A 15,600-nucleotide genomic window follows, 5' to 3' on the forward strand; every position below is an offset into this window, starting at 1 on the left:
AGGACCTTCTACTCCTTCGTCCTAGAACCCACAATAGGTTCTTGGATATGCGGTACGATGATAGGTACACTCCTTTCCTGCAAAGAGCTGGCCTAGATGTCATCTCTTTTCAGGCCCGTCGTGGGTTGCCCAAGTTCAACTCAGCAGCCATAACTATGTTGGTTGACAGGTATTAAATTGAATCATTGCCTCCATTCATGGCCATTTGTTCATGCGATTGACTTTTTGACAAGTAATCTTGCTTTGTCTTTAATATAGGTGACGGCCGGAGACTCATAGCTTCCACCTACATTTTGGGGAGATGACAGTCATGCTCTAGGACTGTTAGAAGATGCTAGGCCTAAGGATTCACGATAACCCAGTCACCGGGTAGTGCAGGTCAGGGGGCTGGAGAGCACGAGTGGAGGCCTTCTTTGGGCGTGAGTTTGGCGAGCAAGGGGCTCGCACTTCTAGAGTTTCCATCTCTTGGCTACGGGAAGAGTTTGCGCAATGCCCTGAGGAGACAGTTGGGTACTACTATAGGGCGTGGATCCTACACCTATTTGCCTATGTTCTCTTCCCTGATGCCACGGATGATAGTGCGTCCTGGATGTGGATCCACTGCCTTAGTGACTAGGACCAGGCGGGTCACTATAGCTAGGGCTCTGGAGTCTTGTGTTGTTTATACCGGCAGCTGTGCGAGGGGTGTCGTCAGTCTTTGTTCAACCCATCACTTGGTGGATGCGTGTACCTTTTACAGCTGTGGATGTGGGCTTGTCTTCCAGTTGGTCGTCCAGAGGTTTTGGCTCGTTGTGAGTGGTTCCAAGGTCAGCCTCCAAGTCGGCAGCTGATGTGGGCGTACCTTTGGGACCAGGTCAGGGTTCCGTACGTGAGGTTAGACCAGGCGTACATTAAGTTCACGAATAAGCTAGACACGCTGACGATGTCTAGCGTAAGTAAATTTTATTTTCTATGCTTCTTTGAAAATGATTAGTATACCATCTAACATCCTTTTTGGACATGTTGCAGGTGGAGTGGGAGTCGTATGGTGGAGAGGGCGCACTTCCTTTTTAGTTGAGCAATGTTTGTGGGTTCAACGATGACTTTTATAGGATGAGTTGCCCTCTAATCTGCTTCTATACTTTCGAGTTTCACTTGCCAGATAGGGTTGCACGCCAATTTGGAGTAAGACAGCTTTGGCCTATGGCTATGTTCTCGACTGGCGTTGACTTACACAAGTAAGTGTTTTGATATTTCAAATGTCTCATGATGGTCCATTTCTATTAATATGGTTACATGTACATGAATTCAAGTAACGATGACATACGTGCAGGTTGGATCGTCAGAAGAACAAGAAGATTTTTGACTCAGAGAGGCACCACCAGTCCTTCATTGAGCAATGGGAGGAGATGCACGACAATGTGGATGGCAATAATGAGCCACACATGAACTGTGAGTTCAGGCGGTACCAATCTTGGTACCAGCGTGCGACACGTTGCAGGCTGAGGGTATAGTGGACAGAAGATGACTACACCAACATCGAGTCCTCCGATGATGAAGACACGACGTACGACCAATCGACTCGTGCAGGAAGGCAGGTGGAGGCAGGACCGATCTTGGACAGAGTGGTAAGGCAATTGCCTTATTTTTTTACGTTAAGTTGCACAACAGTACATTAGGTGTTCTTGGACCGACATTAGGAGTTATCTATTTTAGTTAGTGCCACATTCGAGCTGTATCACCCTTATAATACGTTAGATTCTTTTACAAAAGAAAACAAAACCTATTGCTGTCTGTTCAGAAGTATTATTACTGAGAACTTTGTTGTAGGGCAATACATTCAAATGCTCAGTTGAAGAGATTGAGCACATTCGGCCGAGAGTCAATGATGACTACATACATGGCTTCCTGGACGTAAGATTAAAAATATTCTTTCAAACATATCATTAATACGTTAGATTCTTTTAGTTAACATAGTTTTATACAACAGAGGTTGTCCCGTCGTCTACGCCGTGTGGCTGGTCGTTGTGGTTGCAGGACAGACACGACACAAGACATGTACATTCCTTCCGCATGCAGAGGAGGCTTAGGTTCCCCTAGCCAAGCAGCTACAAGGGACGGGGACGAGGACGAGGAAGACGACGATGACGACGTGGACAAGAGGCATGAGGAGCTTGGCCCCTCTCAGCTCCATGATGCTCTCTTGACTCATCCTACATCGCCTCTAGGCACTAGACGATGTCGTCCGCGTGATCCTTACACTCCAGGTATGAGCGCTCTGGGTCAAAGGGTAAGGGCAAGAGTAGGAGGCAGTGAGGGATTTGGTACCTGTTAGTATGCACTATTATGGATTTTGTATTTACTTTTGTATAATTATTTAGGACTGTATGGACATTGTGGACTATTTGGACTGTGCGGGACATATTATGTTGGTTGTGATGTTCGTTGTGGTTGTATTTTGCTCCTTGGATGATGAAATATTTGGAATATATAATGATGTCTCTGTTTGTAACTGTGGATGCTCACAAAATAAGGAAAACTCTTGCGAATATTTTTCATGAAACATTAATCATACTACACTGCTACAAAGGCACACATGTAGTACACAGATAAACTATAAATTTATTAGAACATGTATAATCCAAACGTACCGTACATACGCTTTGTAGATAAATCTAGGGTTACCAAGCAATAGTGAACGAATCTATGCTTTTTAGACAATAAAAATAGACTTTTCAGATACAAGGACAGCAGCGATTTATCACATCACTGACATAGTACTGGCATGCAAGGAAGCACAACTCCACTCTATCTCCACCATCTATCTTATGACTATTTGATCCAAGGGCCGAGGTGAAGAGGCACACGGATCACTGACATGGCATAGTGAGAGGCCTCCATTCCTCCTCTCAACCTATAAATAACCACCCACTCCCTCTTATTCACACACACAACAAGGAAGAAGAACACTCCTTAATTATTCTTTCGTTGCAGTACCAATGTCTGGAGGGTCGTCTAGAGGAAGAGGAAAGGGGAAGGGAACTACCATTAGGTGGGAGGGTCCTCTTGGTCCCAATTTCTTTGAGGAAGCTCTTTATGAGAGGTTTCTAGTTGAGAGCAAAAATAATTTCACCAAAGAGGCACCACTAAGAGGATACGATGAACGGAAAGAAGGGTGGCCAAAATGCATGCATGGTGAGGACTGCCTAGTGCAAATGTTCACCGAGGAAATAGATGGAGGTCGTCGTTTCTTCAAATACCCACGAGCATGGATAATTGCTATTACTATTAGTTTGTTTAATATGTTCCTCTTGTATATAACTTACACGACATACTTATTGTAGTCTTCCTTGGCCGAAGACAACTATGGGTTCAGTAGGTGGGTCGATCCTTGACCTATTTATCCGCATACGGAGTACATCTACTACCTACATGACCGTATCTTCGACCTAGAAAGGGAAGTTAGCAACAGTTACAAGGACGACGGACAGTACGACAACAATAATGGTGCTGATTCATAGGAGGCACTTTGCAATGATTCATATTGCACCTGCCCTAACCACAAGAACAAGGGGCCTCCCCCGCCACCACCACCAACAACAACGGAAGGCTACTATGGAGAAGGTGCAATACAATTTGCTATGTGGCCGCACTATTAGGACGACTTTATGTTATTCACATGCCACATCTATGTGCTTGTTGTTTGGTTTAATTACCTAACGCATGTTAGGTTTAGTCGAATGAAACTCTGTACCTAGGTTCGGTACATGTTCTCACATGCTATTTCATTTGTTTAGTATATTGAATTATATAATACCATACGTCGTTAGGTTTTATTTGCAGCACGTGTTCATATTTCAATACGTCTGTATCATTAAGTGGAATATTAAGACCATAAATAATAAAAACAACCACATAATTAAAAGTTCAATACTATGCCACATTACACAACATAATAATACTAGAAGTACGTGCCGATAGTAGACATAGGGGCAAATGCACTTCCAAATCTTTAGTTTGAAACATACTGAGTAACCAACTCATCATCCGAGTACCAGTCCTCAACTACAATCCTGTTGCCATGGCTAGGCTCACCTGTGTTGCTTTGACCTGCCTATCGCCTATAGTAAGCGGCCTCCGCTTCATCTACGGCCGCTGTGGCCTAAGTGAAGAACGCGTCGTCATCCTCCTCCGCCTGTAAGCCCGCCTCTACTAGACCGATGAGCTCGCTCAGTCTGCCAGTACCTTCCTCTGCCTGCTCCACCTGCAACCCTACCTCTGCTAGAGCGATGAGCTCGCTCAGTCTGCCAGTATCATCCTCATCCTCTTGTGCCTACAAGTCCACCTCTGCTAGAGCAATGAGCTCACTGAGTCTACCGGTGTCGTCCTCATCCTCGTCCCCTTCATCAGACAACACAATCGGTGATTGAACGGTGCAATCAACTCATGATCTATGCTCATCTAACTTCTTCTCCTCATACCTTGCACGAGCCAGCTCTGCGGTATGTTCCTCGCTGCAACCAATTCCTTCATGTATAAAATGCAATAAGTTAGCAATGTGATTATATTACATTTAAAATCATACAACAAAAAAAATACTTTGAAGCACTCACTGTCACATAATACAACAACATGCTCGTTCAAGACCTGCATCTGTACTCATGTCTCCTCTCTTGCCTCATTTCTTGCCCTCTCCTCCTCTAACGTCATCCGTCTCTCCAATCCCTATTTGTTAAGCCCAACATCGATCGGGTTATAAATACCACGTTGTCTAGCAAACTCACATATCTTTTTTATGATATTTAATGAATAGGTTGACGTAGTCAGGTCCATATCTCCTCTTCCGTGCAATTACTTGCCTCTTGTTCAGTTCATTCAAGAACTTAGCTTGACCATTATAACATTTCCACCTGTATTTTCTAGTGCTCTATTCAAACAAAAAATTCTATCATATATGTCTTAGCAAAAGAAATAAAATACGATTTCATGTTTACCGCAAAAATAATCAATCTCATCATACTCAACCATATAGCCGCAATAATAGTCTATTCCAAGCTCCGAAGGGACTAGGCCATAGTTGGATTTAACACCACATTCGCACATGACAGGAGGTGCTTTGTAAATTACCCTTTCTTTCTTCTTTTCCTTAACTTCTCGTGGTTCTTCTAGCCATTGATTCTTAGGACCATACAACCACTCCCTGAAATGATACTTAGCCATTAAAAACACCTAAATAAGGAGACATTAGTATGTGAACACATATAGCTCAACATTTCAACACATACACACTTACTTCATGCTTGTTTGGACACACAAACTCTAATGTATTCTTAGAGTTTATCACAGCTCGATCTCTACAATCGCACAGAGGAGGTTCCTTGAGTCGTCTAACTGCGGCTAGGCGCTTCTCCTTAGTCGTCATTGGCGGCGGGTTAGGGGGGTGGAACCCACCACTTGAAGTGTTCACATGGATGTCTCTCTCTAAACCAATCGTCGAAAAAGAGGTACCTAGGATCAAACTTGTCTGCACCGTTGATCCACTAAAAGAAGAAGCACCTCTCATGGTCCTACACAACGAGATTGTAACATAATATTAGTAGAATACTTACATAAATAAAGAAAAAGGATAGTGGAAACAATTTCTTACATTAAAACGACTGCATGTGTAGAAACAATGCGCCGCTGTGTCTGGATGTTTCGATTGAAAAACATGGGCTGAAAAACCACAGTCACAGTTAGGGACAGAAAGGTTGGGAGGGACGGGAACATCTTTGCTAGACGTGTCGGGGTATAATTCTCGAGGACGACCCCATTTTTGCTAAAACTCCTCCCGAAACATTTCTTACATCTAACAAAACGGATGTAATTTAACAAACATAAATCAAAACATCACAAATAAATGTCAATGAGAACCATAACTACAATACAACAAATTTCGTTCTAAGAACTCAAAGCAGTTAACATTAAACCATAAACCTAGGGTTTTCCATTTGATGCACAACAATGAACCATAACATAACTACATGCGTCTAGGTTTGCTAGCTTTTCCACGTCTTGGCATCATCCTACGGTTCTATAATACATATATTGATGGATACAATGAAACCCTAAGTAATGACGATTATTACGTTCAAAAATCCGACTAATACATACCGAATCGATGCGAAAAAATTAGGAGGGGAGCGAGGATACCTTGCTCTCGAAGATCTACGGATCAAATCAAAGTTTTCAAAGTCTAATATGCTGATTCGTGAGGTAGGGTGAAGTGGGGAGAGAAAAAACCCGAAAGGGAGGAGAAAGAAGAGGAAGAATGCTCGGACAGGAAGGTTGCCCAGAGTTAAATGGCAGTGAGCTCGGTGCCAGAGTGACTGGCGCCGAGATCACTGTCATATCATCTACCATGCCCAGAAGCTCGGCGCCAGAGACGCTGGCACCGAGATGTGTTAGCTCGGCGCCAGCACCAATAATGCTGAGCTAATGATTCATTTTTTGAATTCTTTCCGTTGATGCCGAGACGTGTTAGCTCGGTGCCAGCATCAATACCGCCGAGCTAAGAATCTATTTTTTAAATTTTTTCTGTTAGAGGTTTATTCGTGAGAAACTAAAAAAAAAATCAAAATATAAAAAAACTCGGATTCGGGTGCGATGGCTTTTGCATCTACTAGGAGGAATCTAGGTAAAAGCCTATAAATGCCCATCTTCCGTACAGGTAACATAACGCGCGCGCAAGCGCAGCCACTGTGGAGGGATGGTTCTTCTACAGTGGAGTGGGTAGACTAGTTGGTACTAGACCCCATCAGCATCTGCATCTAATTAAGCAAGCGAGATTAACGCAGCCGTAATCAGCGTACTAACTAAGGGCGCGCGGCCTGATTACTGCTGGTAAAACTAGAGCAGAGCACAGCTGATGGCCGGCCGGCCTCCTGAAAAGGACTGGGCGGGCGGCCGGGCAGTGAGTCAGAGCATGCACGTACCGAGTGAGCGATCAGGCGGCGCGTGTGGGCGGCACGGCAACGCAACCCAGCACGCCGGACCAGGGCCAGGCGCCCAGGCCCCGGGGAAGGGGACGGAGAGCCCGAGCCGGGCCGGACCCTCACGAATCGCGAGGCAGAGAGAGATAGAGAGACCCCACCCCACCCAGAGACTGCGAGCCCCCGAATTGCTGCGCGCCTGCGCCCACCTGGCCAGACGCACGAGGGACGGGGGTGACTACTAGCTCGGGTCCCCTGCCCGCTGCCCGCACGCCGCGACGCCCAAACGCAACCAAAACCACCACCCACGGCACCCGCCTCTTTTTCTGCTCTGAATTGCTGCCTCCCCCGCTCTTGTGCGTAGCGCCAGCCGGCAGCTCCGCTCGCGCTGGCTAGCTGCTCCAAATAGCAAGCAAAGGGTGCCAGCCAGCCATCACGCCCGCTCTACACCCCCACCAGACCAGAGAGGCAAGAGGCCACCGCCGCTCCCGCCCGAGCGAGCGCGTGCGCGGTCCATGCGTGCCAATTGACTCGCGACCACGAGCACGCTCTCAGCTCTCTCACTCAGTTTCAGTCCCAGTCTCAGCCTCAGTCGCTCTCTCTCTCCCTCCCGGGGCCTAGCGAGCTCGTCAGCTGCAGTACCTTGCTCCGCCTCCGAGCCCGGCGCGGCGGCGCGAGCGAGCGGGATCTGCTCTCACGAGCGCGTGGCCGTCCATGGGCTGGCCGCCGAGCAGCGCCTGGGGCCGGCGACGACGGGGCATGTCCGCCGCCCTGCTGCTCTTCGTCCTCCTGCTGCTCTTCTCCGCCTTCGGTATTGCACTAAGCCACTCTCACACACACGCACGCACGCACACGGCCGCAGCACATGCCGAGCCTGAGCTGTCTTGTCTTGTCTTGCCTTTCTGCAGGGACGTGCACGCCGGCGAGGGGGAGCGGCGGGGTGGCGCCGACGACGACGACCAAGGAGGACGGGTACTTCTGGTCCTGGGACGGGAGCGGCGCGGCGGCGCGGCGGGGGCTGGTGGGGCCGGGGTCGTCGCCGCCCACGTGCCGCAGCCGCTGCGGGGGCTGCCACCCCTGCCGCCCCGTCCACGTCGCCATCCAGCCCGGCCGGATCTTCCCGCTCGAGTACTACCCGGAGGCCTGGCGCTGCAAGTGCGGCAACAAGCTCTTCATGCCCTGATCGAACCCCTGACCCGGCAACGGCGGCGCCACCTCTCCCTGCTGCGCACACGCTGATGCTGGTGCTGGTGCTGGCGCTGGTGCTTCGCTGGAGCTCACTCTACAGCCACGACGATGCAGCTGCTGCCTGCACGTACTGCACGCAGGGGACTAGAGGAGGCTAGCTCTACTGGTGCTGCTGCTGGTGTAGAGAGGGACATGGAGAAACACGGCAAGGAAAAAAAAAAGAAGGTTCTTGGTGAGAAGAGGACACGAGACGAACAAGAAATTTGCCCGAGATAACAGACCATGGAACATGGATGGAGGCCTCGATTCTAGTACCATTCTAATGATTGGAAGAACATTTGCAGAGTTCTTGGAGGCTGATACACGAGCTAGTCTGATACTCCCTACTCTATGTTGTAAGTAACCGGTTGTGTGTTGTGAGTACAAAGAGAGAGACGTCGGTGTCGCCATTTTTGTTCTTCTTTTTCTGCCTTCTGCTTCCTGCCGTTTCCTTTCGCTACAATTCTTGGGATGTAGTCCCTGCGATTATGATCTGTGCTGTGATTCTGTGGACTTCTTGGTCGTTCGGACATACTGACTTTTATGCGATTATGATCTGTGCGATGGTCATCCAAGCATAATAACTTTGATCATCTTGTACTCTTAAGTTATTCTAAATCTTTGTCATCTCGTTGCTCTGGATAGATCGAGCTAGGGGATGAGACCTGAAAACCATTTCTTCCTTCAGGCCCTTGCCTGTCATCAGGGCAGGGTTGTCTAATCTCATCTTATGGCCAGTGCATCCGTGCAGTCAGGAGGTACTGAAAACCAGATCATATCCGTTTGGTTGTAAATGATTTATAAGCTCATTAAAGATGTGGGTCCCACGTAGAAAAGTGTGACTTATAAGTTTTAAGAAGGATGAACCAACTTAAAACTTATAAGTAGGAGTGACTTATAAATAAATCACTTATTTTAATTTTTAACTTATAAATAGGTGATTTATTTGGAACTAAACAGGCCATTGTGTCGTCTAGCTTCGACTTACGGAGGTGAAGCTGCCTTTCCGATACCTTTGCTCCGACTTTGGCTTTGGCTTACGCGGTTGTGCAGTAAAGCAAAGGTACTAGCACAGAACAAACCCATAGGTTGCGGGAAGAGAGATCGATTTAGGTACTCCCTTCATCTAAAAATGAAGGATACATGTCATTCTCGATAAGTTAAGTTTTTAAAGTTAGATTAAATATATAAAAAATATCAAAATGTATGGTGCATATTAAACATCATTAGACATTCTATTAATAGTTAAACATTTTTTTTTGTAATAAATATATTTAAGCAGTACAAGTACTCAACCTCACAGAAAAGCAGGTCGAGCGAGCCCCCAAACGATGAAAAGATGAGGAAAGGGGGAAACAGTGGCGCGAATAACAGGAGGATGTAGCCATACAGTACTTGAGCCCAGCTTTTACAGAAGCTACTGGACTCCTCGAAATAATAAAAGGAAAACAAGCTGCGCATACACAATGTCAAGCAACAGTGGCTACGCCGGCCTTTTCCTCGTCTCTGCCACAGCCAGTGACACTATGCTGCTGCTGCTTTACTCGCGTCAAATCAACATAAGTTCCCTAGAGCTACTTTTGTTTTTGCTGAAGAAAAAATATTTTACTAATGCTTTTGTTTTTGCTGTCCGAGTCTGAGATCTGAATGCCACATTACATGGGCTAGTAGTAGGCTGATCTACTGCATGCCCATCAGGCCCAGGGCTAGTCATCGTTGCATTATAATCCTTCCTTGGCAGGCTAGGCTCCATTTTTGTGTCATTCAGGCACGCACCTTGAGGCCAGCACCTGCAGCTTTCCCTTGCGAAAATGGTGGGTTTGCTCATTGCTTGCTCCTCTTCAACCTTTGCTCATTCCTCTCGCCTTGTACCGTTGGACGCTTCAAATTTCGAGCTAGCGATATTTTTATATATTTATTATTTTTTTAGCAAGAAAATTTTCTGGGCATACTGTTGGGAGGGTGGTGAGGCCTTGTTTTCAAGGGTTGCTCGTCTAAGAGAATCTTATGCACTATAATACTGGAAAAAAAAACTCGGTAAAACTGGAAAAAAAGAATAGCTGCAACTCCGAAAGAAGCCCTGCTAATAGCAGGGACACTGAGCCTTGTCCTCGAGCAATTTTTAAAAGCCTACTGTGAAGCTGGCCGGAGATGGAACAAGAGTCCTAAAAAGGGTTACAGCTTACAGGCTCTCGGCAAGTACTAATGCGTCACTCTCATTTCGTAGCAGCCAGCTGCTGTTGGAATCTGGATAATAATAATGACAAAGATAAGTACAAAAATATTACTAGTAAGAACAACGAGGTCCGTGACGGGCAATTTACTGATATAATAACTACTGCCGTTCCACGCGAAGGCCATCCCCATTTCCATTTAAAGATAAACGGAAGTACATGAGTTCGATTAAGAAGGAAAGAACTACAGAGAGCACAAAACAGAGCTCCTAGCCTAAACTCTGTCTTAGAGTCAGATGGCTAAGGAGTAAGGAGATAAGAGAGCATCATTACAGCCTTAACACCAAGCACCAAGCAAAAGAGAAACTTATTACAGTTCATCCCGATAAGTACTGCTGTTTTACATAGATAGAAGACGCTGCTGAGAAGCACAGTACGTAGGAGAAAGAGCAAAATCTGTGTGCTTATCCAACTGACGAGTGACGACGATGCTCTCCCTGAAAAACTGGCTTCTTGAACCTGTCTACAGTTCTACAGCTCCCGTTTTCTCTCGAAACGAAAAAGGGTGTGAGCAGTGGGCGGTTGGGTTGGGCACCGTCGCAGTTTGCGCCGGCGCAGCTGCCAAAGCTTCGCCTGTTTGCTTTCTTCTAACAGTATTCTTGGGAGCAACGTTGCTTGCTCTTGGAGCAATGCGATGCTCATGCTCATGCTCGCTCGCCCCGTTGCTGTTGCTGTTCCTGTTCGTGAGCAGCGCAACCACTTGGTGCTCGTAGAATAGAACGCGGAGCAGTAACACAGATCCAAGGGACAAGCTACAATCTGAACTTATGAGCCAGCTTACCAGCTAATCTATAATATTTTTCTCTCCGTCGACTTTAATACCCGTCGAACGGCCTAGAACGCGGAGCAGTAACACAGAAACAAGGAACAATCTGAAAACAGCCCCCCAGCTGTTGGTGCTCGTAGTAACAGAGAAACAAGCATCTTTCTTGTCCGACGATGCAGGCCAGCTTCTGTAGCTGGGGAAACATGGGGAGCGACCTGCGTGTCTCGGAGCGCATGCAATGCGCTGCACTGGATTGCCCTGCTGATTTCATTTGGAGAACCAAACGTGATGGTGTGATGGACAGCAACAACTCAGTCAGTCAGTCAGTTAGCCTTGTCAGTTGCACAGTCTAAATATGTTCATGGTGGATGCAATGCAAGTGGATGGTCAATTTGCAGTTTTTGCATTGTTAATTACTACTGGGTTTAGTACTATTTTTCAGTATTTCAGCATAATGCGTGCCTACAAAATTGGCAGTTTCTACTAGTTTTACAGAGCTTTGACATACCTCAAGACATGTTTCGACAGTTTCGCCATCCACGAACACATTATCCGACCAGCAAGTACTATAGTTTATTTCCAGTCGCCGGAGGCCCAAAGACAAATCTCTACTGAAGAAGCTGTGGAGGTCCATATGTTGATGGAAGACTCTGGGCCCATGAAAAGGCACTAGGACTCTCGGGCCATTACATGTCCGTCGTAGCCCATCATTACTGTTCATGGAAAGGAAACACGCCGGCTTTATGGCCTGTTATGTGGTTCACTTCTATGAAACTGAGAGGAAGATAAATCTTATAATAATAAAGTATTTCAAATGATTCTGGCGAATACAAATACTTAGCGTGTTCCTTCTATTTTAACTAGCACAACACCGTGCATTGCCAGGTAAATACAAATTTTATTACTACTTGTTGTTTTTATAAGAGTAGAAAAAAAAGGAAATGATGAACTGAACGCAATAAAATCAAAATAGCCTAATTTTATCTGTCCTCTGAAGAAAAAAAGGCTCTGAACATTCAGATACCAATGTCACCCAAAAGTCATATCATATAGAAAAAAGAAGGAAGGACACTATCCTCTGTCCTCTGAAGCAAATGGCAGCTCTGTCATATTATCTGAATGTGATCAGAAGTTCAGAGCAAGCAAGCTAAGAGTCTCTTTATTTATCCCAGTATTCACAGAAGCACTTTATTCCATATCAACATAAAATGATCCGGGTAACTACATCTCCTACACTGCAAATCAACCACCAAATGTAACCATGCAGCAGTACAACACACATCCAAAAGTGTATCCCTAACAAGCTATCAACTCTATCCTGTCCCGTGGATAAAAACAGTCTAGTGCTACCGTGGGATGCTCCATCCTCAATCTATATCGCCTGACCGACGGCCAGTGAGACCACCACCAGCAGTGGGAGTAGAATTTGCTGTGAAATGGATCCTGTAGAGTTATAAGAAAACGCCAGTAGGTTAGTTACCTGAATCCCTATATGAAAACACACACGCATATCCTCATTGACATCTGAAAGAACTTTGTACCTGGTGCTGCTGCATCGCCTTGGTTAGAAATGCTCTCAGAGCCAGGTGGTGCAGGAGGGCTGTTTGAGGAGGGATGAATACCTATGCTTGCGCAATCTGCGCCGAAGGAACCTACAGTGGTGCCATGAGTTATTATGGGATGAAATATGGCAGCCTGTGTTTCGCAAGGCAAATCACTTGTGGCGTTTGATCTTACAGTTCTGAAAGCAAGGCATCATGGTCATGTTGAGAAGGTTGCTGTAACCCTCCTTGCACTCACAGTGGTAGCTGACACCAGAGCCATTCTTCCTACATGTGCCTCCGGCGCCACAGTATGCTAGTTCACAAGCTGTAGGTGTGGAATGGCAGAGGCAGAATTTAAAACAACAGATATGGCATGAAAACATCATGGTTACAGCAAAACCATATATGTTTCAGGAGTAATGAGATGTGGAAATTACGGTCGAGTGAGAAGTTTTTAGGTGCTGGCAAAGGCGTCAGGGCTAGTGCCGGTGCTGGTGCTGGTGAACCACTGAAACATGAGCTGTCAATGGAACCTGAAAGGAAATATCATGATCTGATCATTTGAAATGATATTAGTACGCATCAATAAAACTGTTGCCAGGACAAAAAGAAAGCTGTTGCTATAAGGATATTGATGGATATTCTGGTTAAATTTGTATGTGGCGTTGGAAGATAGAGGTAGCTGCAGGCAATTAATTCAGAAATCACGCGAGGGTGAATGCTGAATTCAATATATATACAGGCTGAATAAATAAATAGACTAATAAAAGGCATCATGTAATTTTCAGCAGCATTTCCTTGTGGCATAAAATGCATAAAGTCACTCCGAAAATGATACTGCACCCGAACACTCCAAAGAATGCCATCCTTTTTCTTACTGATGGAGACACGCCCTGAGCTTACGAAACCGTCTTCTCTTCTAGCAGTAGAAGAGACCGTAGACTGTTCGGCTTACCCCATATTCGGCTTGTTCGGCTTCTTTTTTCAGCCGGAACAGTGTTTTCCTCTAACAACAATTAAGCCAGGACAATATTTTTCAGCCAGTTTCAGCCAAGTTTCAGACCAGCGAACGGGGCCCATATGCATTCAGACTTTTCAGTCCTGATGAAAAGTACTTCCCAAGGTTGACTAAAAAAGGACTTGCCGAACATTACATTAGTATACTTTTCCTTCAAAAAACATTACATTAGTCCGGTAGTCCCGATTGGGTTTGCACGCAATACATGTGGATGCATAATGCGTGCAAAGTACAACTGCAGCCATCAGACTTTTTCAGACGTGTTTCATGTCCTGAAATTTTAAGTCTTTCTATGATTCGGTCCCGAATTCAACATATCCGCTCTGAAGACCTTTGAGCTGGCAGGAGCAGAACATGATCCGGCGAAGTTTGGTATACTAGTACTAGTACCCTACCTACTGAATCTGGCAGAACTGATGATGAGTGCGCACTACTCTCCCAATATCCGTACACACCCGGACCATCAGGAAGCAAATCAGCAAAATGATCATATACTCAAATAAAGCAGACAGGAGAAGACAAGCTGGGGTGGCAGTTAGTTATGCCTATGCGTCGACCCTGACGGCAACAAACAAGAAGGAAGCACGCACGGTGCGGATGGCGGATGGTGTTAGCTCAGATGTGCTGGCAGGCCATTCGTGACTTGTAAGCTAGCCCAACCAGGCAACGCAACACGCGCGACGCGAGAGTGATGACTAGTAAAGAAAGCAGAATATTCAGTGAATCACTGATAGTATATGTATGTGCTGTACTTTACAATACAGAACAGAGGAGTGAGCTGATGGATCGGAGGAGCGTGTCCTGCTTACAGTTGGGGATGACGCAGGGCAGGAACCTGAGGCTGTCGCCGACGTGGAGCTGCGTCCAGCCCGGGCGGCAGTCGCAGCGGTAGCCCAGCGTGCCCGGCGCCACCGTGCAGTTGCCCTGCCCGCAGGCCACCGTGCTGCATATGGAGTCTGCGACCGAATGAGAAGAATCGTCAAGGATCGGGGTTCGGACTTCGGAGAGTCAGGACTCAGGAGGGTGCTCGTCGCGCGCTTACTGATGACGGGGGAGAAGATGGGGGCGAGAGGGGAGAAGAAGTCGGCGGCGGCGACGGCGCTGAGGGCCAGGAGCGCCACCGCCACGAGCGCGGGCGCGGCGGCGCAGGGAACCCCTCCTCGGCTTCCTCCCGCCGCGAGCATCTTGGGGTCGGGGTCGGCTCCGCCGCGTGTGGTCGGTTGTGTTCGTTGGTCGTCGCTTTTCCGTGTGTGGGCGAGCGGTTGCGTTTCAGTGGGAGGGAGGGAAGGGAGGGACGGGGGCGGTTGGCAGGCGAGGCCATGCGGGGCGTGGGAGCTTTTATTGCCTCTCGCCTCCCTGGATTGACTCGGCCGCCGAGGCTCGACGATGCAGCAGCCAGCAAGCAGATCAAGAAATGGCGAAGTCAAAGCGAGCTCCCAGGTGGCTGTGGCGGTGGGCGGCGGCGGTGGTGCTGCCCGTGAGGAGTGACTCGTGGGCCCCATTTGGCCATTTGACAGCAGACGTGTCATTTGTCCTGTGTCCGGTCCTCTCGCCACTGCCGTGTGATTGGTTGTGATTATTTGCTATGTTTTGATAAGGCCGAATCATAAACAGGTACTGTCTAACACTTTTATAAGAGAACTGGAACTAGTCTCATATTTTTTAATTTAAAATAATCATATTTTCTTAATTTAAAATAAAACAATTAAGATCTTGTAGAGATCAAATCAGATTTTTATTATTTTCCTAAAAAATAGAACCCATCTTTCAAATTGGTTAGAGGACTAAACTTATCCGGTTTCAATAGTTGGAACGTATCTGTTACTCGGCTTTGAAGACTGAAAATCAAACTTATGTGTAA

General features: G+C 46.7%; 2 protein-coding genes across 2 annotated transcripts; one reads left to right on the plus strand and one right to left on the minus strand.

Annotated features, from left to right (window-relative positions):
• The first annotated feature begins 7,334 nt into the window (after nt 1–7,334).
• Nucleotides 7,335–8,772, plus strand: LOC136540621 (EPIDERMAL PATTERNING FACTOR-like protein 4). Its single transcript, XM_066532617.1, has 2 exons — nt 7,335–7,761; nt 7,859–8,772. Exons 1-2 carry the CDS (start codon nt 7,665–7,667, stop codon nt 8,131–8,133), a joined length of 372 nt encoding a protein of 123 aa, XP_066388714.1. The 5' UTR covers nt 7,335–7,664; the 3' UTR covers nt 8,134–8,772.
• Nucleotides 8,773–12,309: 3,537 nt separating this feature from the next.
• On the minus strand, nt 12,310–15,256 carry LOC136540622 (uncharacterized). The gene is made up of 6 exons (XM_066532618.1): nt 14,782–15,256; nt 14,549–14,695; nt 13,159–13,254; nt 12,915–13,046; nt 12,719–12,829; nt 12,310–12,620 (listed from the first exon to the last, which is right to left on the minus strand). Exons 1-6 carry the CDS (start codon nt 15,239–15,241, stop codon nt 12,550–12,552), a joined length of 1,017 nt encoding a protein of 338 aa, XP_066388715.1. The 5' UTR covers nt 15,242–15,256; the 3' UTR covers nt 12,310–12,549.
• Nucleotides 15,257–15,600: the final 344 nt, after the last annotated feature.

Source organism: Miscanthus floridulus, chromosome 2 (assembly GCF_019320115.1).
Source record: "Miscanthus floridulus cultivar M001 chromosome 2, ASM1932011v1, whole genome shotgun sequence".
Taxonomy (NCBI): Eukaryota; Viridiplantae; Streptophyta; class Magnoliopsida; order Poales; family Poaceae; genus Miscanthus; species Miscanthus floridulus.

What these genes read in the sequence shown, in the direction of transcription:
- LOC136540621 (XM_066532617.1), top strand. Translation starts at nt 7,665, where the DNA reads ATGGGCTGGCCGCCGAGCAGCGCCTGGGGCCGGCGACGACGGGGCATG. An exon ending in GCTGCTCTTCTCCGCCTTCG is followed by an intron (nt 7,762 to 7,858) that starts GTATTGCACTAA and finishes GCCTTTCTGCAG; the next exon opens with GGACGTGCACGCCGGCGAGG.
- LOC136540622 (XM_066532618.1), bottom strand. Translation starts at nt 15,241, where the DNA reads ATGGGGCCCACGAGTCACTCCTCACGGGCAGCACCACCGCCGCCGCCC. An exon ending in CATCTTCTCCCCCGTCATCA is followed by an intron (nt 14,696 to 14,781) that starts GTAAGCGCGCGA and finishes ATTCGGTCGCAG; the next exon opens with ACTCCATATGCAGCACGGTG. An exon ending in TAAAAACTTCTCACTCGACC is followed by an intron (nt 13,047 to 13,158) that starts GTAATTTCCACA and finishes CCACACCTACAG; the next exon opens with CTTGTGAACTAGCATACTGT.